Source organism: Sceloporus occidentalis, unplaced genomic scaffold (genome assembly GCF_023333645.1).
Source record: "Sceloporus occidentalis isolate IW3139 unplaced genomic scaffold, rSceOcc1.0.p SCAF_1, whole genome shotgun sequence".
Classification (NCBI taxonomy): Eukaryota; Metazoa; Chordata; class Lepidosauria; order Squamata; family Phrynosomatidae; genus Sceloporus; species Sceloporus occidentalis.
The window spans coordinates 65384422-65409990 of record NW_028316981.1 but is presented as its reverse complement, the minus strand read 5'-3'; the positions used below and the strand labels follow the sequence as shown (position 1 = coordinate 65409990).

Genomic DNA, 25569 nt, shown 5'->3' with positions numbered 1-25569 from the left:
CTTATGGTTCTGCCCTTTGGTTTTGTTTCATTTCAAGAAAGCCTCTTTAAATAATAAAGTTACAATTTATTTATTTATTTATTCTATGATTGGTTTGCTTTTGGGCAAGGTTGGTTAAGCATGTCCCTGAGGCTGAGACAATATGACTTACCGAGGGATTTATGTGGCTGAGCTGGGATTAGCACTCTTATTATTATTATTATTATTATTATTATTATTATTATTATTGCCCAGCTCTTCAGCCAAAAGCCTATCAGAGCAGCTTACAAATTGTTAGACAATTTCCCTGCCCTCTCTCTGCACCTTTCCCATGGTGATGCTAAGGTCATGCAATAATAATAATAATAATTAGCAAGGAGAGTGCACATTCTCTCAGCCTCAGAGGCAGGGCATGACAAACCTCTCTCTCCAGCTCTCCCAAGGTGATGCTAAGGCAAACCTATTTTATTTTGCATATATATATATATATATATATAGCAAGGAGAGTTCAAAATATCCATGAATAAGAGAATGTGATGTATCCAAAAATGGGGTTGGATGAGATGATCCAATGCTAAGATTCCACCCTTCTTCTCTTCTGTGAGAATTTGAATGGCAGAGCATGGCATAAAGGGCAGAAGGCCTCCCCTTTTGTTCTCTTTTGTTTTTCAAAGCAAAGCTGTGAGTGAGCAAAGTTAGGGAGGGAATCACCCTAACAAAGGAAATAGCCTCTGGTAAAACCCAGGATGAATGGTAGCTTTTCTTACGCAAAATACCCAAATCCTGACCATCTAATTGTCAGCTGAAAGTTTCATCTCTTCGCTTCATTTGGAAATGATTAAAAATCAAAATTCTTACTCATGATCGAGAAGCGATCAGAATTTCTTCTCTATAAAATGCTTTCGAAATGTTCGAATTAGACATATTTCTACTAACTTTCGAATTTTGGAGAATATTCTTTACATCCCTATTTCCTGCCACCATAACAATCTCCTTTATGCATCCCCTGCTCCTCACACAAAACAAAGTGTGGAGCAAACCATCCTCAAATCATCAGAATGTTACCTCCAATTCATCATCCACACATAGAGTGGTGACTTTGGAATGTGGTGATTTCAGGTAAAACCTAATAGCAGATAGAAGCCATGAGAAAGGGGAGACACATCTTAAGATGCTGAAGAATGATGCTTAATAGTTTCAAAATCTGATATTTTTTAGCCTTTTGATATTTTAAAATATCAAAATATTGGGAGTCATATCCTTACATATCAGCCTACTTGTGTCTTGAGATTTTCTGGGAAAGCCCTTCTCTCTGTTCTACTGCTCTCACAGGTGCATCAGGTAGAAGGCCTCCTTAGTGGTTGCCCCCCAAATTCTGCAACTCTGTTCTCAGAGAGATGAGAGTTGCACACTCCTTGATCTCCTTTCCATGGTTAGGTGATGACTTTTTGTTCATTTCTTTTGGCAGGCCTTTGGAGATTAACTGTTCAGTGGGAACAAGCCTTGCATAATGTAATTTGTAATTTTATTAAGTGCATGTTTAATTTGTGTATAAAACTTTTTAGGGATCTTAACTGTTATAAACAACCTTGGGAAAAAGCGGGGGGAAAGGAGGAGGAGGCAGCTTGTTGAGACACTTACTGTCACTGCTTTATTTATTCATTTTTATGTCAATTTATGTTATTTTATTATATATTTAATTTTATTGTGGGCTTTTAATGGCTGAAAAAAATACATTAAAGTAATGTAATGAAGCCTTAATTATCATCATTATTATGATTATCATTATTGTTATTATAGCTTCCCTTACATCATAAGATATCAGGGCAACTTACAATAAAATTAAATTAGTTTAAGTAATTTTTAAAAAAATCAAAATAAATTAAATATTCGAAATGCATATTGAACCATTTAACAGTTTCAAACTGTTAAAACAGTTTAAAACCATTTACCTGTACAGATTTTGGATAAAACCATTAGATCTCAAAGACTTGATTTTTAAAAGCCAGGTTTGAACTTGGTGGTGGAATGAAGCCAATCAAGCCTCCAATGGGAATACTAGATGTGTACAATGTAAAGCTTGTGTGAAATGGGTTACACAATCATTTTAATGGGATTTCTCAGTACTTTTTTGTTTTTTTCAATGAAAAACCAAACACGTCTAATATACAAGAAGACAATAGCAGCAGAACAGTAGATACAAACTTTATATTATATTCAGATTACCCAAATATTTCTGACCTTCAAAACTCACACACACTTCACACTTAACTTCCCTGATTAAATCAGAAATATGTAGGCATTTAAATCTTTCCCTTCGAGCCACAACAGCTCAAGAAAAAAAAAAGCCTTCCATTTTATAACCGGAGGGGTAATATTGTACAGCCCTTGTTAAAACAGGCCTCAAAGCAGCTGTAAAACTTTTAGTACAAAGCAGCTCTTTTTATTCTTGGAGAACCAACCCATCCTTTTGGAACACATGAGCTGGGCACCTGCAGGAATAGTTCTGGCACTGACTTATGGAACCTGCTGGCCTTAGGAAAAGGTAGCTGAAGCCTGGAAATCCTACAGTGAAAAATATTCTATTAAAAAAATAAAATGTTACAATAACATGGCATATGCCTTAATGAGCTATTGCCTGCTGTAATAAACATTTCTGATCTTAACAAAACTTTGTTGATTGCTTTACTTTGGACACACAATATTTTTCTTTCTTTAAAAGGTGACACTTTTTGTGTTTCCCAGAAACAGAGGGAAAGTCCAATGACCTGTGTGTACAACGTAAAAATACATCTACTGGGAATTGGGTGTTGTTGCTGCTGCTGCTGCTGCTGCTTTTACTACAAGTTTTATTTATTTATATCCCACCATTTTCCCAGCACTGAGACTAAATGCATCTTACAGAAATTACGACCAATATAGTTAAAAGATCACATCATTAAAGAATACAAAAATCTTTTCCTTGTAAACATTCAGTTTTCAAAGATTGGTAGAACTGGAGTAAAGCCTACCATAAAAATCTCAGTAGAACCAACAGGGACCAATTTCCCCCTTTCATTTCATTTCTGTGCCAACTTTCTCCCAGAGTGAGACCCAAGGTGACACATGTTCCTGGTGAAGGTCACCCATGAAGTCTACCAAAGCCTCTCTGTCCCATAACTAAGCATGAAACCAGGCTGAAATGGATCAAATTCTTCTTCTGCATGATCCCTAAAATATGTTTGTGCCTGCCCAAAGCTAACTTCAACTTTCTAGAGCTTAGCATGGCTTTAGCAGGACACACCCCCGCCCCTTTATTTGCATGCCTAGGTACAGTGGCTGCAAAACAATTCCTTTTTGTCCACCACTAGTATAACAGCTAGTTCAGGAACTTTTCATAATCTTTTCTCTTCCATCCCCCCCTTTTTTCATTCCATAGATATTTCCTTTGTTCCTAGAATCATAGAACATTATTTTTAAAAGATTTAATATTGTCTTTGTTTGTCTGTATGTCTCTCATCTGGCCACACCTGGGTCTTTGTTCTTGAGAAGACTATTACTCTTGATCACAGTGGACCTTGGTGTTGACTGTCTGCTTATGTTCCTCCTCATCAATGGCCATTTTGCAGCACTGTCCACAAGCATGGCATCTCATTCTTGGACTTTGTATCTTGAACCCATTCTCAGGACTTGACATAGCTACTTTATCTATTCTAATCTGTCTGATTTTGCAGTCAACTTACAAGGAAAGTCAGAGGCAAAGAGAAGAAGAAGAAAACTAAGAAGCACGTTAATTATTTCCCCTCAAGCAAGTCCCTCAGTTTCAGGAATCCTGGAGAACTTACTTTGTAGCTCTTCTGTTCTATTGCCTTCAACTTCAGTACCAACTGTATCTTCCTTATCAGTGTTGAATTTGGATCCAGGTGGTCTTACTCCATCCCACCTAGAATGGAAACCGCTCTTACAAATCTTGCATTGTGTGGAACAAGATCTGTGTGATCCTGACAATCATTATTTTCAAGATCAATGGCTGCCAGTGCATCATGGTGTCCTAAATGTTGCTACCTTCTCTAAAGATGAAAATCTTTGAGTCATTTTCTTCACATATATTCTCACTACACCTTTCTCCATCCTTAGGATTATACAAGCTTTCTACACGAGAGTCAAAGCACAAACTATCAAGAACCTGCACATCACTCTCTTTCTGCTCATCCCTCTGGGACTTATCATAGATCACAAAAAGAAGGAGGAGGAGGAGGAAAAAGAAAAAAAGAAACAATTCCCCGGCCAACTCAGTACTGCATATTCACTGGAATTTGCCTGCAGTCATGGAAGGGAAGAGCCAAACACTTGAATGAACTGATGCCCCAAGAACCTTTACTCAAGCTCAGCCTTAGCAAATACATGAGAATTTCCATGTTCACCAACCCATGGGTTCAACTCCAGATGCATGTTCTTTGATTGTGTGTCATCAGTCTAACGGACAAGCCATCAAAGATTCTATTCATACCTATGCCAGTCAATCATTTTCTTCATAGGTGGATGGTACTAAACACCATATTGAAAGGAGTGCTGTTCAACATTAACCTTCTACAATAGTATGGTGGACTCAACCCAAACAGACTGTGGCACTCACCCAAATGACCTCACCATACAAGGCAGCAGGTCCATATCAGGTCCATAGCAATATATCAGTGTGCTAAAAATATTACAGGTAATAAAAGCTATCGAGGCATTCAGTATTTTCTTCAGTTCCAGACAGTGCTTGTAACTTTCAACAGCTCAAGTGGTCTTCCATAACAGCAAGCAAAGTGATACAAAATCAAAGATGCTATACATCACAGTGCATCAGTGCATCCAGCACAATATAATGAGTTCTCCAGAACACCTCCTCGATATCTCCAACAAGCTGGCAAAGGTGAATGCTGTCTCCGGTTATAGTGAGCCAAATGTTAGGTCCGTGGGAGCTCCTGAAATTGGATCTATTTGCTTCATCAGAGAACACTGGATGGCCTTGTTTTTATTTCATAAATCATTGGATCCATCAGTGGCCTGTTCATCTGCTGCTGAATGGATCCACTCCCTTAACATTTCCTCCCATTCCTACTTCTCACCAGAATGGTAAAAGTCAGATCCAGCAATGTGAACAGCATCATCATAACTCCATGGTGACCAAGGCATTCTTGTTTTGCTACACGTTTTCCTCCTACTCCAACCTGGCCTTCTCACTCAGCAGTGGAGATAAGTTCAGCATCCAAATATCCAAACTCTTAACAGTTGTGAGGATCTTCTTGAGCAGGGGCTGCAGGATCAGTTTTTGAAATCCTGAAAGTTGCTGAGAAACCAATTACAAGGTATTACTGTAACAGCAGGCAGAAATATTTCATCTCCTTCCTCTGTGATTGTACCTGGCCTAGCTTGATAGTAACAGCCAAGGAGATCCTCCTGTTCTTATTGTACTTGGGTGGTAAGGGACACTTCTTTCCTTTTCTTAAGATCTACCTTTTTTCCATCTCAGCCTTTTAGTCTCTTCCTGATTCGAGCACTCTCTTACTATGTAGTTTTTTAAGGGCATTAAAACTCTCCCTCTCCCTCTCTAGTGTCTTCAAGGGAGCTGTCCTTGTTCTTAAAGCTCTTATGAGCAGGCCATTTGAACACCTGGCTACTTCTGAACTTGCCTCTTGCTTGTGTTCACATCAGCATGGAGGACTGGTGAGCTCTGCACACACCAACATTTTTGGATTTGGGACAAGGTTAAATCTTGTCCATTATCATCACTCTTAGCAACTACTTCCTATACACAGGCATTTTAATTTCAACTTTGAATTTCAAGACTTCTTTTATCATGACCTTTTCCTTTGCCTGCTATCCTGTGAGACATCTAAAAGCTAAAGAATGGGAGATTTTGCTTCATAACACAGAAGACAGAATTGCTGGCCTATGACTACCTCAGATAGATGTATCAAGCAGATCATATTAAAACTGATGCCTCAGAAACCTAGATATATCATGATTATGTTCACATGTCTTTTTTTAATATACTAGAGTGAGGCTCACTTAACTAAGTCTTTCCTGATTTTAAAATCACTGAGAAATGTCAAATCCTTTTAAAAGAAGGTTACAAGTTGTATAAACTATGTGGGAATATCAGTACTTTTCATTTGCAAAAATTAGATAGTGATAGGAAATGGTTTTCCACTGGGGGAAAGTGTTGCTGTTATTCTTGTTCTTGTTGCTTTGAGTTTAAAGATACTGTTTACTTAAAATAACCAAGACTAAATAATAATAATAATAATAATAATAATAATAATAATAATAATAATTTCTACACACATCTCCTCAAGGCTTGAAGTGGGGTATGACAAATTGAAATACAAAGTAATGACCCACTATGCTAAAGTGGTTTGAGCATTGGACAATGACTCTGGGGACCAGGGTTTGATTCCCCACTCAGTCATGGAAACTCACTGGGTGATCTTGGATGAATCACATTCTCCCAGCCTCAAGTCAATGGCAAACCTCCTCTGAATAAAACACCATGGTAAGTTTGCCTTAGGGTTGCCATTAGTCAGAAACAATTCGAAGATACAGAATGACAACAATAAGGTAATCATCAAACTCTGATTTTGAAAAACGTTTGTTCTTAATTCTTCTATGCTGATGGTATGCAAAGAAAAATATTTCAGCAAGTGTATATTGTACATTGTACATTGTATTTTATTTATATTACACTACATTAATATATTTACCAGGGGAAGAAAGTTCTGTCATAGATACCTTTGAGTTAAAGTGCCTTTGTACTAAATTGTACTCAGTAACAATATACCAAAGAATGCATTATGTAGAGTTTCAAACCTGCTGATCAGACAACTATTATCTGATGGGCATCAGTATCCCAGTCCACTTACCATTGGTCAGCCAAGGAATAACATCTGTGAGATTCATACATCAGTATGAACCAGTATGTTCATACTGACACCAGAGCATAGGCAGGTTCAGTAGCCTCCAAGCTGATCCTGGTCTTAGTAATCTGTACCATAAATTTCTTTATGGAGACCCTAAAAAGTTGGATGATCAGTACACAGGCCCTAATTCCCCCAAATTAAATTGAACCTATGCCACACCACCACAATAAAAGGAACACCATCCTCCTGCTGCCAAGCATAATAGAACTGTAAGCAAAACCAGATACTTAATGACTTACAGCCCAAGTATTTTGCCCCAATACAAAATGTACATTCTGACTATGTGAAAAGGAAAAATCCAGATGTTGTACTAGCTATCAACCTGCAATTATAGACCCTAAATCCCAGATTGTCTTTTTGGCCACACCATTCCTTTCCATTGGAACAGGGAAAGCTGTAGGCTTTACTAAAAAAGAAAATGGCAGAAAGATGCAAGGTCAGATCCCACATAAGTCCCTCTGAGTTCAGTGATACTGATTCTTGGTAAGTGTGATTAGCATTGCAGACTGTCCTATTTTCCTTGCCCTTGAAAATGAAGGCTGCAAACTTAACAAGAATAGATAGATTTCAAATGAGAGAAGGGGCAGATAGACAGGTTGCCCAAGTATTTTTAAATGATCGTTTGGTCATTAATCTGATGTGTCAAATATGAGTAAACCGTACTATGAAAGTCTTGTGGTGTAGCATATTCTAATTTATTTCCTGACAATAATACTTAGTAGTCATCAATAAAGCCTGTCATTTCAAAGAAACCAACTTTCACATGAAACACTTTTCAATCAGAAATTCAGGAGCCATTGGTTCTTCCTGCCCCTTTCATTTTAGCATTCATTCTTCATTCTCCTGAATGTAATATGCAAATATAACATCCATCAGAAAATAGCTTTTTAAGTTCATAGCAACCATAAGCCACTATGGATAATGGCAGTATTCTTAATCAGTGTACTCAGCATAATACTATTTGGGACATAGGATAGCTTATGTATATCTTACTTTAGAAGATGTGTAGAAAAAATCATAAGAATGGAAATCCATCTCATTTCCAAAGCCAAGAACATATGTTATGTAAATAGAATATTACCTTCCAGCATGTATTTGTAGGAGCTGCAGGATGTAAAAGCTAATCCAAAGAAAAGTCTTCACTGATCTATTTTTACATATCATTGTAGAATAAGGGGATGTTTGTGACTAGAAGAAATAATTTATTGGCTAATACATTACTTTACTTGGTGTTTTGGGTGGAAGATAATAACATTTATCAGCTGTATAATCAATTATAACATATTAGGAAAGGGGAACAGTGACAGGAGTATATTCAATGTGCTTCAGTTTACATTTTTGAGGCAGTCTACTTTATCTCTAGAAATGTCTGAACACAGGTTTTAACAAGTAAAGCTAAGGGTTAGCTAGTTGTCCAGTAAAGCTTTGATGAAAGGTCACACCTTAGAGAAATGACACAATAGACCAGCAATGGTTTCATAGAACCATAGAATCGTAGTTATCTTTATGGCAATGTAACTGTTGTATTTGTTCTGATGAAATGTTTCCCAATTGGTATCCAGTACAGATGAAATTCTGGGAAAGATGGTTACAACTGAGGAATCCATCCATGTAATTCTAGCCAGACCATGGATGGTTAATTTAAAAGTCATTTATTCTGGTTACTTGCTACAGTGTGTAAAAAGCAGCTCATTGCAATTCTTGTGACATTGTTCAGAAAGTAACTAGTGACATTACACATTATTTTGGGGTTAACTTTTCATTATTATTTTTATTTTAAATAAATCAGGTTTAATAAGAGAATGGTATGAAACTTCAAAAATTCCTGTAAAAATGACTCTTAAATTTTTCTTTTAACATGATGTTACTTTTAAAGTGACTAGAAACCATTATTCATTACATTACTGCCTTTTTACATTGGACAGACAGGCTAGTATTTCAGTAATGTTGAGAGCTGAAGTGAGGAATGTGGGGATATCTACAAAGGGTTTAATCCCATTTGATGCAGGTTCACAGCCCATTAGCACAAGAAAGCCTATTTCCTCTCCTATAATCTATGAAGAAATTCAGAAAAGACAATATGCCATTTGAAGAAATTAGGAGACTCTCACAGTTTTATCTCCTGGACTCTCTCACCTCAGTACAAGTTATTCATGCTGTAGAACAGGGGTAGGCAACCTTTTTGAGCCGGGGGCCGGGTTGCTGTCCCTCAGACAACTGGGGGGCCGAAGCCAAAAAATAAATAGTTAAATAATTTTTTTAAATTTTAAATAAATAAATAAACCAGGACAAATGTAGGACAAAATTTTCAAATGGTGGACACTTTTTTTTAAAAAGTGGAGGACACGCGAAGAAATTTGCTGATTTTTTAAAAAATGTTAATATAAATGCATGTTTCTGAGGCTTCTATAGACAATTGCCCCTGCGTGCGAGAGGCCCTGGCGGCAATCGGTGGCAGGACCGGGCTGGGGCCGGTCCCAAGGCCTTGCCGGGCTGCATCCGGCCCGCGGGCGGCAGGTTGCCTACCCCTGGTGTAGAAGGTAGCAGATATACATGAAACTGTCACTCCCTTCATAGCATGATTTGTTACTTTCATACATGGTCCATGCTTGTCTCCTTGGTAAGGTGCTGTTCCACAATGCAGTAGATAGATTTTGGGGTGAAGAAAACAAACTCCTATAAAAGAATTAGTATGCAAATCAATTCAACTTGTTATTTTGTTGCTTTGTTCAAGTACATGAACTCACTGGAAAATTCATGGGAGTAATTTGCACAAATTCAGCATGCATTAATGATTATAGCCTTATATGATGTGAATTATAGGTTGGAAAGCACACTTTATGGGCAGAAGCATAATAGTTTACACCCATTAAAGTGATGGAAATGCAAATCAGTCAAAAAGAGGAATGTATTGAAGACTTATCGTATGCACAAGACACAAATCTACTGCAGATATCTGGTTATTAGGGAGGGGATTTTAATGAAAGAACAAATTTATTTAGTACTTTAAATAGTATGGTATTTAAAAGTAACTGTTCAACAAAGCAGATAACATGAATGATCAAAAAAGGTTATTTCAAGGTTTACTATGAGGAAATTTAAAGCAAATCATTTGTAGTATTGTCTTGTAAATGGGAATACTTAGTAAAGAATTGGAAATACTGATGTGGGTGCCTAGCCTGCAAGGTTCATGGCCATAAGCACTGGCAAGAGTTATGGCTATCTTTCATGAATTATTCCTATTACATGAAATTTGTTTCCAGGCTTCAGTAACCTGCTCATCTACAATTCAGTTTAGTTCACAGTGTAGCAAGTGGTTGGGTATGATGGGACTTCTCATCCAAAGTATTGGGGTGCCAAGTTGAAGACAACGAGCTTAAATTGTGACACTGCCAGAAATGCCAAGTTACAGCTGACATGTTTATTCCATTTATTTTGTGTTAAAAAAAAAGTGCTGGCACCCAGTGTCATTCCTTCAAGGCTGGTTTATATAACCAGGGACGTAGCCAAGGGGGGGGGGGTTCTTGGGGTCCGGACCCCCCCCCCTTCCATTAGAAAAATGAATGGTGTGTGCTGCTGCGCCGCCGCACCCAAGCCCCATTATAATGGTGGCACTTAGTCTAGACCCCCCCTTCCTAAAATCCTAGCTACGTCCCTGATATAACCATATTGCCATTAACACTCCTAAACCTGATTTATTTGGGAAGCTAAGCATGATCAGGGCTGGTGAGTATTTGGATGGGAGACACTGGGAATACCAGGATCTCCAGGTGGAACTAGAATCTTGCTTGAAACCCCCGAGAGCTACTGCCAGTCAGAGATGACTCCCAGTATTGGGGAATGGACAGGATATAAAATGATGATGATTATGACAATGGTGATAATGATAACATAAATAATGATTATATAAATATTTAAAAAAACCACTCATTTGCTTTATTTAGGGAATTTTTTTTACTTTAGGCAAAGGTGCTTTGCCTTGAATTTGAAGCACAGTTCATTTTGGCTTTCCAAACTGTGGAGGTTTTCCTACTGACTACTAAACAAAAATCAGCCAAGAGCTGTAGTTTAAGGGAAAGAGGTAGAATGCAATGTTATCCACAGTCACAGGAACTACTTCTGAGGAGGTGAAGCCTGCAAATGTCAGGCAGTTGTAGGTGATTTTGTGCTAAAATGCCTTGCAAGTTGGGGGGAGTGACCTTACCACCACTGCCTCACCTTCTAGTAGCTGCATTGCAGGCTCCTGCTTCATATTTAATAGTGATAACACGTCATTGAAATTTGAGAAGGTTCAATAAAAAGTAGTGCTGGTGTACAATATAATCTGTGCGTATTTCACAGTTATATACAAGTCACACAGTGATGCATACAACAAAGGATACAGAGACACTGAATTCATGGTCAAGATATGACAGATTGACCCTGTCATATCCTGCCCACAGATCTGACCTGTTCCCACCCACAGCTGGTGTTCAGATGCAAGCACGCCACCATGCTGTGGAGCCGCCTTGGCCGTTGTCACTGTCATTTCTTTGTGAAGGCCCCCACCATGGCCAGTAATGTCAGAAATGAGGCACCTGGCTTCACCCACATGGCCAGGTGGCCCCTTCTGACATCACAGGTTGCGACTAGGGCCTGCAAATACAAAAGCAGTGGCACGTTAGGGGGCATGTGGCCATTTGGTTTACCAGCTGGGAAACTCTACTGCAAATAGACAGGGTTTTTTTTAGATTGAGCTAAGTGCTGATTGAGCTGGGGTCTGGTTGAACCTGCCAGTGTCTGGGCTGTTGGCTGCTGGATTGTGGCATCTAAACAAGATGATGCCAGGCCAGGGGGAACCTGGGCATTTTGGCCTGTGTGCACAACCCCATAGTTAGACATACTATACTATACTATACAGATACTACTTAGAGTGACATGAACCTGCAGATATTTTATACTGAACTTAAATCAGTCTGTGCCCAAATGAAATGACTGATGAAAGGAAGAGATAAAATAACTAACATTCAAAACATGCATAAAGAAAAAGACAGAATGTATAATAATTAGGATGCAAAGAATTGCACTAGATGAAACAATCACACTGGATTGGAATTAAGCCACACAAATTTAGTCAATCAACCATTCCACACTTTGTCTAAATGTCTGCTGCTCTTAAAAGAATCAACTTAGGCCCAGAACAGATAGGCCAAAAGAAGCAGCTTCCACCCCTTTAGAGGTGTGACATTCAAATGATGCATGCCTTCAAAATGTCCTGAAGCTCTGCTCCAGTCCTTTGGATTAATAATCTGGCTCCTAGTAGTTCGGGTTGGGTCCTACAGCCACAAACCACTTTGGGAGGAGGCCTTGTGGTCAGTGTAGTCCCAACCTGCTTGCAGCCAGAGTGGACTTGGGCTGCTCTTTCACGCCTGTCTGCTCCGGCCCTTAGGGGAAAAAAATTAAATGATGTCTGCTGTGTTAATTTCATATTCTGCCCAAAGGAAATTTAATTCAAGAGTAAAGCCATTCCATGGCAGTTGTCAGTCATAAGACAACATCCCCACCCTGCCCAACATTTTCTTTTCATGGAGAACTAGGGAAGTACATGAATGATCTGTTGGCTGGATCAGGGAGCAGAAACAACCAAGGAAGAACTAACATTTTGGGAGAAGCCTGTTTTGCTTTCTATTGTGCTTAATAGAAGTTGTTCAAAATATGACTTCTCTGTTTTCTGCAGTTTTATGATTTTCATGTTATTTTGGTGTTAACTTGTATTTATTGTTGTTGCTATTGGTTTAAGTTTTTTGCAAATTGACAGCCTGGCTGAAAATGCCTGAAAGAAATGAAACATTCTGTTCCTAAATAACCAGAGGATAGCCTTGGTCCCTCTTGCATTTTGTGCTACAAAGTACTGTGCTGGGTAACTGTGGGATCTCAAGTTAAAGAAAGGAATCATAAAGTGGGGCTGAGCACTAGCTCTTGGAACAGGGGTAGGAATCATGCAACCCACCAGATATTGTGGAACTGCAACTCCCAGCATTTCTCAGCATTGACTGTCTTGATTGGATCTGCTGAAAATTACATTTCAACATCACTTGCAGCAACAGAATCCCTAACCTTGCTCTGAAGCCTTAGTACTAGAGGATTTTATCTTTGGGAGAAAGGTAGCAGGAAGTTGTAATTAAACATTGATTTAGAATTGATCACTGTCAGATAAAGTATTGAGAAACATCTGAATTTAATGCTGTTATGTTAAAAGGGGGATCCCAGCTGGAAGACATTGTACTTCTTGTGTTATATAAAATAAAAAAGCAGCACTGGGAGCAGTATGCACCATAATGATGATAGTTTGCCAATATCAATTTGTCACATACAGACATTCAAAGCAAGTTGAACCCCAATTGCTAAGCTTTTCTAATGAGTCTTCTCTACCTACAGTGCAGGATGATCCTGATAATGAAATGTTCAATGCTTAAGCAACCATTTTAAATCTTGTTCCCCCCCCCCCCTCTTATTTTTTTCTTGACTCCAGCTGACATTGCCAACATTTCCTGTTGTTGTGAAGATTGGACACGCTCATTCAGGCATGGGAAAGGTGCAGGTGCTATTTATCTATCTTCAGGGGAAATAATGGAGCTACTTTTTAAAAGTTTATTACATAACTATTACAGGATTTATACTTCCTAATGGAATCAGTTAAAACTTCAGGGCAGTAATTATGGAAATCTGTGTTCAGGCATATGCTTAGAAGCTCATCACTGTGTGTTGGTTTAATTTTAGGCACACATGCAAGTCCCTTGAGAATAGGTTTATAATCCTTTCTGAAAGTCAGTTTTTGAAACTGAAAGACACATCAAAGAGTAAGAATTATTTTTGCTAAAAACTGCCAACTTGCCTATGCCACAAATAATATACACCCATACTATACTGCTTGTATTTTACACTATTGAACACATTTTGTGGCTCTTTTAAATGAACTGAGTCTTGTTCTCATTTTAATGATGGGGAAGTTTCTCCCAGTATTCTTGATTGGCTCAAAAAAAGGTGATTCATTGCCCAGATAGACAAATAATTTGGCTCATTACCAAGTGAATCTAAATTCACTGCATTCTTTCCTCTCCCACCTACCTAGCTATTACTACTGTCAGGAAAGAGAGACGGGGTTTTGAGACTGAGGTAGGAGGATGACAAGGAAATCTTTGCCTCCATCTGAGAAGAAGAATTTGTGGATCCTAATTTTTGTCTCTACTTTATGGGTTTTGAGCTCCCTAGACTGATAACTGAGGTTTTTTTGTTTTTTTATTAGCCCTTTACTCCCAGGCAGACAAGTTACATGCCAGGCTTTTACAGCTTGAGGTTCACTACCTACTCAAGATTTTCCCCTTTTAAGCAGTGGCATCATCAAGCTTGGTGACACCTAGTGCAGGGGGGAGTTGCAGAAGGAGAGTGGTGGGAGCAACCTGCCCCACCTTGCCACCGCAGGAGTGAGCCGGGCCAGCAATGAAGCCACAAGGGGTGCACTTGCCCCTCCACTGCCCATGCCTCCATCTCAGCTCCCTCCCACCCAGTGCAGTGTGATATCAAGTCTTATTAGTAATCCACTGAACCTTTTAAAGAAGAATAGAAGGAATATGGGGAAATCAAGATCCCTCACTTATAGATTTGGTTAAAATATAACTGCAGTGACCTGAGATAGTGAATCGTAGTAATCAAAGATTGCTCTGAATCTGACTTTTTCTATTTAAAGAAGTGCTTGCATTCCACATGGTTTGCTCTCTTTAATTCAGTACTGAAACATTTTGCATAAAAGAAATTGAAATCTGATCGCCTATGTGCAAAGAGACTAAGGTCTTTAGTCAAAGATTTCATTTTGCACTTCACATTTCATACTTCACTAATATTACTGAGTCAAATTTACAATAAAACATCATCAGAAATTATATGTATAGAGAATTACTAATAATTAAGAATGACCAGTGATGTTATTCTCCTTTACTTACTTCATTAATACCCAAAATGGGATTACATTCTCTAAACAATGAATTTCAAGACCATTTGTTATAGTTTAGTTTTATACTGTTAAAATAATTGGGCAGTCTAAAACACAGAGATGAGAGGCTTTAAATAACGCATCACTTCCTTGTCTGTTCTGATTATTGGGCAGGCATGTTATCACTGGTACTGCCAAACCAGTTACACAGAAATTCAAAGGCCTGAAATTAAAATTATGGTGTTGTGCCAAATGGTCTAATTGCATTTGTTCCTTTTCAGATCCTTTCTAGGTAGCTGATCTTAACTGCTGGAAATGCACACAACTGTAGGGCAATCTGAAATCCACAGGTAGAATGAGTCCCATAGAGCCAAAAAGTTGAAGTTTCATGTTAAAACATGAAAAACACACAGATTTCTAACAGCAAACACACAGAGCAACTCAGTTTGGTAAGAATGGATGTTGGGAATTATAGCCATATTTTGACATTTAAGTTGTCTGTGTTTTAGACATACATGTTTCCCTGAGCATAAGGCAGGGATGGGATTTTTCTGTGCCAACAGATATTGCTGAACTGCAACTCCTAGCATTCCTCACCATTAGCCCATAACAGTTCAACAACATCTGTATGACTGCACACTTTATACAATTTATACCCCTAGCATAAGAGCATCTTAGAAAAGAAATAATACATATTTCTAAAAAATTAGTGGGGGCGGGTTGCATTTTTCTCCGTAAGAAAAGCCTAACTGTTCCCATCTTTTTTCTGTTTTGTCTCTCATTGCTATATGTCTGTGGGTTGATAACAGGTCAAGGTAGACAACCATTATGATTTTCAGGATATAGCCAGTGTGGTGGCACTCACTCAGACCTACGCCACCACTGAACCCTACATAGACTCCAAATATGACATCAGGATCCAAAAGATAGGCAACAACTACAAAGCATACATGTGAGCAAACCAATTTTCTTTTTTCATCTTTCTTTTTCTTCTGCTATAACCAGATTTTGTTTCATAAATGTTTACCATTATCCCAGTATATGAGAAGACAGATCTACGATCTTCAGCAACACATGGAGATTTTTGAAAAGGATCTTAACCTATTCAGTACAATGCATTGAACAATTTCTTTTTCAGCCACATGCATTAAAATATAGCATGTATGAATTTTAAAAATTCATGATCTTAAAAACAGAGCAGAGAGATTTTTCACAAGATGGAAAGAGTAAGGGATATACCATTGGAAGCTGTCATTAAATGATTTTCCCTGTTTTAAAACAGTTGTAAAGGCCTAAAGGGGGCTGTGAGAGAGCCACTCTTCCCAAATTTTACAAGTCTCCCTGCCTGATCACCTATAGAAGAGTCTTCTGTGATTCAGGTGAATGAGGATATGAATATTTGTGGGCCAGTTTTTAAATGTGATGCTATGAGTAGGCAAAAGTTTTTGGTTTGTTGGTTGGTTATTTTTCATTTTGTGTTGTATTGTTTTGTTTGCTACTGTAGCAGAACTTGTATATGAATGGGAAATTCATGGGTTCACAAACTTCACACAGCTAGATTGACAAGGCATTTTATAACACTGTTTTTAGAAGAGTTTTAGCAACCTGACATATACTGATTTTTAAAAAAAAAATCAGCTGAAATAAAAAATTGTCCCAACAGATCTGTTGCATGTTAGTTGTTTATATTTTGTGCAAATAAGAAGGGTTGAAAGCCACTTAAAAAGAACATACTACCTAATATGAACCTGTGTTCTGCCTCTGGGTTTTGGGTACAGTAGAATACCTTTGCTTTTGCACCCATAACCACTGTTGCTCAGAGGGGAATTCTCATTGGAATCAGAAAATACTCCAGATCAATGCACTCAATTGAAAGGTTTTTAAAAAACCTTTCTCTATTAGGTTCTTTACTTTATTGTTCATACAATAGTTCTTTACTTTATTGTTCATACATTACATAATGGCCAATTGCCAAGTGAAAGTTTTCTGTTCAGTCAATTTTCACTACTGAAGTAGAAACAGAATTATTGTGTTGTGGGTATTCTTTTCATTAATGACCCATTTTGCATGACTCTTAGAAAACTGCTATGATGTTGCAGCAGAAGGCAGCATACAAAACCCACCTCTTAATGGTGGAATTTGTGAGTCATTCGAGAGACTGAGAAAGAACTCAGCATGTTTATTCCATGTTAGGGTCAATCTGTGGCTGGCATATATCCTTTTTTGTCACTGGAGAGGGAGGAATCACTATCACCCTCATCCAGCCAATGCCATCCCTCAAATCTTGTCCCTTCTAGCCCTCCCAGCATATCCACATGCTAGCCAGTGGATTCCAGGCAGCCGAGAAGCACTTGGGTATGTCCCTATGACTAGACACATGACAACGACACTGTCCTCCTGGGTGTCCTATGGAGATCTTGAAGGATAATGTCAGTATTATGTATCTGGTTTTTCATCCCACCCCTACCCCTGGAGCAGATCTGTAGCAACAATAAATGTGGTTAAAGAAGACCCCCTACACCACCATTCCAATCCCACAGTTCAAGTCCCAAGCAGGGCTCCTGTGATTTAGTTATGAGAGATCTTCAAAATGGCTTTCAGAAAGTTCTTATACTACAATCACATTCAAGCATATAAGGAACACAAAATGGTGCTCATATTCTACTCACATACATAGAATCTGCCAAAACCTGGTGTCTCTGTAGTGTCAGGATCATTCAGAGAGAATTTCCTGCGCTTGTCCTTGGGTCTTCTCTGATGTCCTTCAGCCAATATCTGCAACGCATGTTAACCTAGTGAGATGTTCCAAGGCAAGAAAAAGATGCCAAACAACTGGAAATTTCTCAGCTCATGGGGAGGTAAGTCTCCCCTTGCCAGCAATTACCAGTTGGCACCTCTGAAGCAAGAGAGTGTAATGGAGCAGTTGAAAATACTTTAGCTCGGTGCTTCACAAGCTGTCTGATGTGAGGGACTGGTATCCCCCCCCCCAAGTCCCAGAGGTCAGCATCATATTTGTGCCTATTTGTGCCTAAGTTGTTTCTTCTTTTCCTGGAAACTCAACAGTAGCAACTGGAAACTTGTCCCTAGTCTACCACTTGGAGATGCATGACCGTAAAATGTGATAGAGACAGGACTTTACATTGTAACATCCTGTATGGCCCCACTGCTTAGGATGAGTGCATTAATAAAAAGCAAAGGAATAACAAAAATCCATGCAGGAGAACAGCCCACTGTTTTTGTCCATTTATCCTACTGCTCTCCTTGTTCTGCTCTGTCCATTGCTTAGCTTTATTTACTGATCACTTTTTAAACATAACATTCAGTTGTACTACTACTGGAAGGTACTGAAAAGAATCCATTAGCTTTGCAGATGTTGGCAGAATGGTCCCCAGTCCCCACACACCTCTCTAGGTACTCAAGCAAGAAACAACACATATCTGAACAGGGGCATTGGCACCAGCCAGAGGAGGGTGTCATGGAGCTGATGAGAATTTTAGCAGGAACCCTAACCCTAATTCTGAAAGTCCATTGCCAGAGCTGTGAAGCTAGTGTGGTCAGAATTGAACAACAAAACTAAACAGAATGTCTCTTGCATCAAACCAACTATAGTGTCTAAATGCTCTTACTGTTGTAAGATTATGAACAAAAGCTTTGCCATCTGCAAGGCTTGTGGTTTTTTTTTTCAGTGCTTCTGCTTCTGCTTCTAGTAATAGTTCAATTGAATATGTATCAGTTCTATAAAGATTATATTTCCTTCCACGTTTGGAACACAGTCAGTCTTACATGAGACCTTGAGAAAGTTGCTAGAGCGTATTAAGGGGTAACTAATGACATTAAATGAGCACACATACCATTGCTATCATTCCATTTCGACCTTGTCATTTAATATCATTCATGGTGAACACTTTTTTGCTAATATAATGATAACAAGTTGTAGAATAAGTCACATGCGTTGTTTCCACTGGCTTTTGGTACATGCAGTCATTCCGCTCTAAGTACTTTTATTGATTTCATTGTAATATTTGAAAACACTAATTGAATATTTGTTTCTATTTGTATTTTATTGATTATTTTAATTTAACTGGTTCTAATTACACAATTTTTTCCAAGTCTTTTAACCCTGTTCCAGTTGACTTGAGTGTATCTTTGATGCATGTCTTCAGATGCTTTTCTCATTCTTTTCAGTCATTTCCACTCCCATTCTCAGTGATTGGTTGTTTTTGTGTTTTTGTTTTTTGCCATCCATGTTATTTTCCCTTACTTTTGTTACATGCTTTAAAATGTTTAGTTGAAATGGGAAGACACAAAGCTTCCTGCAGACAAAAGAGGGCAAAATGTGAGTACAAGAGGCAGTAGCATCAGTAGGGCTGGCTGCCACCCCACAGTTCCAATGACTAGGAACTGCTGGCAGAAGGACAGTTCTGGTCTCAGTTGCCTCCCACCACCCACAGAGCAAAGACAGTGGTGGAAGGAGGCCCGGACCAGGGTCTCCAGGGATCCCCTTGGTCCTGCAGAAAGGGGAGAGGGCACAGAAGAGGAGGAGGAGGAGGAAGAGGATGCCACTACTGCTCTTGCAGCAGTTCCACCCAACCTGGTCCCCCGACACCTCCCCCCTGGCAAGCAGTGCCAGGTGCTGGGTCCTTCCTCCCCCCACAGTCAGAATGAGAACCCTGGGGAGACAGTTGAAGGGGTGGCAGAAGGAGAAGTATGGAGGGAGTAGCACTTGCCATCTGATCTCCTCTCCTCCACCTGCCTGCCTCTTGCCCCCGCCAGCCCAGCCCCAGTGCCTGGCACACCGTTGCCCTCCCTTCCCTCCTACTGCCTTGCCCTATGCTTCCTTCTGGGGCAGGGAACAGCAGTGAGGAAAGGTGGGCAGCAGCGTGCCTGACATCTGGGATAGGTGCTGCTGTCTCCTGACAGATCTCCCAGGTCTGGTAGGGCTGCTGGACAAGCCAGGTAATGGAGGTGACAGCTGCTTTGACTTAGCCAGCAGCCCTGCCAGACCTGAAAGAGGTTACCAAGTGGCAGTAGCACCCCACTTGCACCAGTGGTCACAGCAGATGGATGACAGAGGCATCCTGACTGGTGGAGGGGGCAGGGACATAGCCAGGATTTTAGGAAGGGGGGGGGGGGGTCCAGACTAAGTGCCACCATTATAATGAGGCTTGGGTGCAGCGGCGCAGCGGCACACACCATTCATTTTTCTAATGGAAGGGGGGGGTCCAGACCCCAAGAACCCCCCCTTGGCTACATCCCTGGAGGGGGGCAACTGGGGGGGGGCTTGAGCTGGAGGGTGAGCAACCAGCCCACTGGGTGTTCAAACTCTCCCCCATCCAGTGCAGTCCATGCCTACTGGATCCCCTAGTGATGGGACTGGCAAGAGAAGACATTAATAGCCCATCAGTTGGTCCTTATAGGAAGAATGGGTTACAAATAAAATGAGCACATTGGTAAAATAAGAATACATCCACTTGTATATCAGTATGCATCCATTTGTGATCTAAATATCTAAATATATTTGTATAATAAGAATTGATTCACTTTCTTTACTAAATTTGAATCATACTCTGACTTGAGTTTATGCCTTCATATATTTGGAAAAACATGGAAAGCAATATAGATTGTGTGAATATTTGATTGTGTATTCCTGTATGGCAGAGGGTTGGGTTGCATGGCCCTTATGGTCTTTTCCAACTCTGTGACTCTATACATATGGGATTCTATGTGACTTGCAAATATATGCAGAATAAAAACTGGAAGGAGTTGAGCAAAAAGGATAAAAGATAAATAAAATGATATTCACCTAATGTAAAAGAGACAGAAGAGGGCTGTGTGTGTGTAATCCCATATGTATATAGAGTGTGTGTGTGTGTGTGTGTGTGTGTGTGTGTGTGTGTGTAATTTACCAGGTAAGCTTCTGAGAGTTCCAGAGACAGGGTGCCATTCCCAAGGAGAACACTACCCATCTCACTTCAGAAAGTGAGGGCTCTTGTAAATGGGCAACTCAGCTGATGTCGAAGTAGAATATCCTTTTGATAAATAGTTGCCAAAGAGTATAGAGGTTTTAAAGTTATAACCACTACTTGGTCTCTTGCAAATGAGCTCAGCAGTTGGCCAGGAGCCTATGATAGCATACAATGACAGCATATGTTGGCTCTCAGGATCAATTCTCACACACTATATCAGCTAAAATATTTTATTTTAAATACACATTATTTTAAATGCACTATGTAGTCCTGCAGCAATAATATATGATCTTCCTAGAAACTAAGGCAGTTATAAAAGTGTTTCTTTGAGAAACTATTGTGTAGTTTCTTTGCTTCATATTTGTACTCCATAATTTTCTGTTGATTTAATTTGAAACTGAAATGATTCATGTTCTTCAAGTGTTTTTAAATTTATAAATTATGCTTGTATCATGGGAAGGAAGGCAGAATATTACAAACCTTTGAGACAGTTTCTTTTGCCTTACACACTTTTTAAAAACATACTTTTAAAAAATAAAATCTGATGCTGAAAGTCAGCATTAAACTTCTATTAAGCTTTCTGTGTATTCTCATATGTTTAGTCAGTAGCTTGATGTTCCACAGCTGGTTTTCATCTTCTTCTTTTTTTGAATTCATATGCATACACAAGCACAGGATAATTACTTGAAGAGCTCCCACAGGAAATATCTGTTTTTCTGACTTTAAAGCTGTAATCAAGATGTCTCATATTGTACATTTCTATTGTGTCTCCTGTGGATGTGGATGCAGAACTCACATTATAATTGGCTTATTATATGCCCATGGTCAGATAACTGAGATATGGCATAGGCTTGTTCCCAGCACCAAAGCTTCCTCAATTGTTTTAGGGGTTCATACATATGGACATTAACATAAATACATCATTGTTTCAAGGAAATCATGTGAGTTGAAAAAGAAACAAACACAGTAGGAGCAAAATTGCACACATGGAAACTGCCAAATTTTCTTATATCATCTTGTCTTTCTCCAAAAACAATATACTAACTGCTTGGATTTATGTATTGGTATGCAGAAGCTCACTGGTCCAAATTACATTATGTTCTGTATATTCAAACCTCACAGTGTGATGATGAATGGCGTAGCTCTTTAAAAAGTCATTTAATTATTATAACAGAACACAAATTATGGATTAGGTCCAGGCTACTATTTTTCTAAGTAGAACAATATTCTTGATTTTAATACAGCTGCAATGAGCTTAAATTCTGCATGGGTGTGGATGGGTTAGTGTGTGTTTTCCTTTCCTTTTCATTTTGAAAGGTTCAATACATAATATGTTTACTTTTATCATCTTCCTAGTTACTGTTTTCTGTACATATCAGATTAAATGCTGCTGTTTAATCATAGTGGAGTAATTTTTAAAAACAAAACATAATTTTATGGGTTTTCCCCCATTTGCTTTGCATGCTTGTTATTAAGAAACAAACATTTCAAACAAATGAACAGCTAACAATAAATGAAATGACCATTGTATTTCTCACTTAGGTGTTTATATCTCTTCACAGGAGAACCTCTATATCTGGAAACTGGAAGACAAATACTGGATCTGCCATGTTGGAGCAAATTGCCATGTCAGATAGGTATACGAGCATTAATGTATTAAGCAGTTATTTCATTTAAAAATATAAAACACTTTGGGAATGGGATAGGAAGCAAAAAAGGAAGTGGGTTCAAAATGGTAAGGATGGTATCAGAGCTGATCATCAAAGCTGATGTCAGATGCAGCAAACTATTTGTAATTATCTCTTAATAGCATCTGCTGAAATTTAGCTTAAAAGCAGACATTTAATAGGAAAAACTAACCTCTTTTCTCCTGTATTAGATGCTTCAGGGCTTGATTATCTAAGCACTTCAGCTATTTCAAACATCTTTACATGTTTTTAACACAAGCATCAAATTGATATTAAGAAGATTCATGTTTCTCATCATGGATGCATTCAGTTCATTCACTTTTTACCCTAACGACAGTTTAACATTCTGGATTCAGCTTGGCTCTTTTCAGACGTTTCCTGCATGTATAATGGGCATGTGGGGAAAGTTGTAGCAGGACCCAATGCTGCATTGCCTCCTGGCCCTCTCGACATGTGTGTCTACTGCTGTGTGCATGTCGATGAGTTTTAAGTTCTTTAGGATCTGTGTATAAAAGTTGGAGACAAAGGCCTCCTAAAGACCAGCGTAAAGAGCCAGTGTGGGGGCAGAGTAAAGGCGTGGCAAGTGCACACCAACTACCCTGTCCCCATGCTGCCCACCTGACCAGATTGCATGTGGCATCATGCCGCATTTTTGGTGCAGCGTTTACGCACACTGCACTGAAAAAGAAGCAAAAAGGTGCCTTAACTGTGGCTAGGGTGTTCTTTCCGTGGCACCAAAAGAAGCTGCTTTTTCTGGCTGCTTTTTTCAGCATGGAAAGGCCAGATCGGGGCTGCAGTGTGTAGTTCCCATGACCCCAATCCGGTGAGGAAAGGAGTGGCTGCAGGCCACTCCAAAGGGGCAGTCTGTTGAGCCCCAAAGTTTACAATTCTATTGATTTTTGTAAGAAACATTAATTCTTACTAATTCATTGTTTGATTTTGCTTTATTTTCAATCGGTACACATAAAAATAGGAAAATGGCCCCAAAGCCTCCCAGTATCCTCCAAAGCCTGTCTTTTAAGAAATAATAAATATATTGCTGGGTGCATTTCTTATTTTTTAAAAATACTGCTACTATTAATTTGAGAGCCAGAGTGCTGTACTGTGGGGTCACCTTTGCTGGAAGAGGAACAGAGGAGTTCTTCCATAGTAATTCTCCAATATATCTCAGAACCTATCATACCATCAGCATTGTATCATTACAGGCTTGAGTGTTTTGTGTAACACCTACTGTCTTTTGCCATCTTAGACTGGGACATTAGCTACAACTCTGCCTTGAAAGAGAAAATCTGTCTTCAGTGATTCATTCTCTGTTAACCTCTTGTCTAGATTATTACTAGTCTTGGAGATGTCTCTTCCATGGGATTGCCATGGGTTGAGATGAACAGTTGACAACCACAAGATTCTTACAACACGTTTTATTTGAGTTTTTCGTTGAGGCTGGTCTAGGGGGGGAAATTGCCTTCGGTACAAAGGCAATGGGATATTGACTAGGACTGCATGTTACAATGTTAATAAACCAGTATTTTGCCATCTGCATTGATGTTCCCTTTGTTTCTCAGCCCAGTTCACAATGTTGATGTTAGCCTTCAAATTTCTTCTCATATGTTCCTATCCAAGCCCTTAGATCATCTGATGCCCTGCTGTAAGTGCCCTTACATGCTGTGGTATAGCAGATGGCTATTCAGAAACATTCCTTTTCAGTTGTAGCCCCTCAACTATAAAATACCATCTGCAAGAAAGCTTTGCCTAGCACCCACTATGTTATACTTTCACTGCTATGCAAAAACCCTTATTACTGTCACAAGTTGTTTAATGCTCTACTATCATGTTATGTTTTAAAATAATTGTATTTGATACCCTAAAACCAACATTTATTTCCTGAGTCCAAAATGGATACCTAAAATGTTGTATGAGAACATGCTCTCAAAGCAATATTACTTGACCAGGAAGTTTTAAACTAGAATTTTAACTTTGTGTTATCACACTCTGTGAAACATCCTATTATGTCATAATAATTAAGACATAAAGATACCAGATTGGTCTCTGTGCTTTGAGGCCAAAACCAGAGGGTTTTCAACCATACTTTTTTTTTAAAAAAAACCAGCCTTTTAAAATTTAATGTGCAAGTGTATAAACCATGATCTAGACAATTGCACTTGTTGACACTGCAGGGATAAGATAAGGGCACATCATATCTTGAAGGAAAAGAGAGGATATGAAACACAGCTCCCAGAAAAAGTATAAAATGAAGTGATAATAAGAGTTACATTTTCCAGGTGTATTATAGGAAAAGTTAATAAATCCCTTCCAGCCTTTCTGGAGTGCCAAATAGAAGTTGCATGAGAGATGCAAATAACACTCCCAAAATGTATTTTTAACTGAACAGCGTAACAAGGAAAAGAGATTATCAAACCCTTTCTCTCCTGTAGTTTATACATCAGAATAATTTCTTGCATCTGCTTTTTTTTGTCACAGGAAATATGAAGTTTATCACACTACTTACCTCCCACTCTGCTCCTGTTGCCCCAACATCACGATCTGTGACAGGAGCCTCCTGGTGGGATCATGGATCATGCTATTAAAGGGGAACGCTTCCATTTTTGTTATGGAAGTGTTCTCGTAATTGTTTTAAAAAGGGAATAATGGATCAAATCGTTATTAAAAAGGCCCCCTTTTCTAACAATTACAAGAACACTTCCATGACGAAAACGGAAGTGTTCCCCTTTAATAGCACCATCTGCGATCCCACCAGGAGGCTCCCGTCGCAAATCGATGACGTTGGGGCGACAGGAGCAGAGTGGGAGGTAATTAATGTGATAAACTCCTATGATTAAAAAAAAATAGACAGCACTAAAGATGTGAGACATCATGGCACAAATATATGATCTGGTCTCCCCCATCCAGTTACCTTCTATGTGAGCTGCACTGTGATTATCATAAGCCTGCCACACCCATCTGAGGGTTATGGGAGTTGTAGTCCAGCATATCTGAAGTGCACCAGAGTAAGAAAAGCTGTCTTA

General features: G+C 39.1%; 1 protein-coding gene across 1 annotated transcript in view; it reads left to right on the top strand.

The window, feature by feature from the left end:
• The window catches only part of LOC149321509 (synapsin-2-like), a 238285-nt gene that overhangs the window by 175302 nt on the left and 37414 nt on the right, over window positions 1–25569 (top strand). The window contains exons 6-8 of the mRNA XM_089523425.1: window positions 13435–13497; window positions 15702–15844; window positions 22421–22495. Coding sequence (XP_089379551.1) covers window positions 13435–13497; window positions 15702–15844; window positions 22421–22495 — 281 coding nt within the window. The remainder of the gene's footprint in view (window positions 1–13434; window positions 13498–15701; window positions 15845–22420; window positions 22496–25569) is intronic.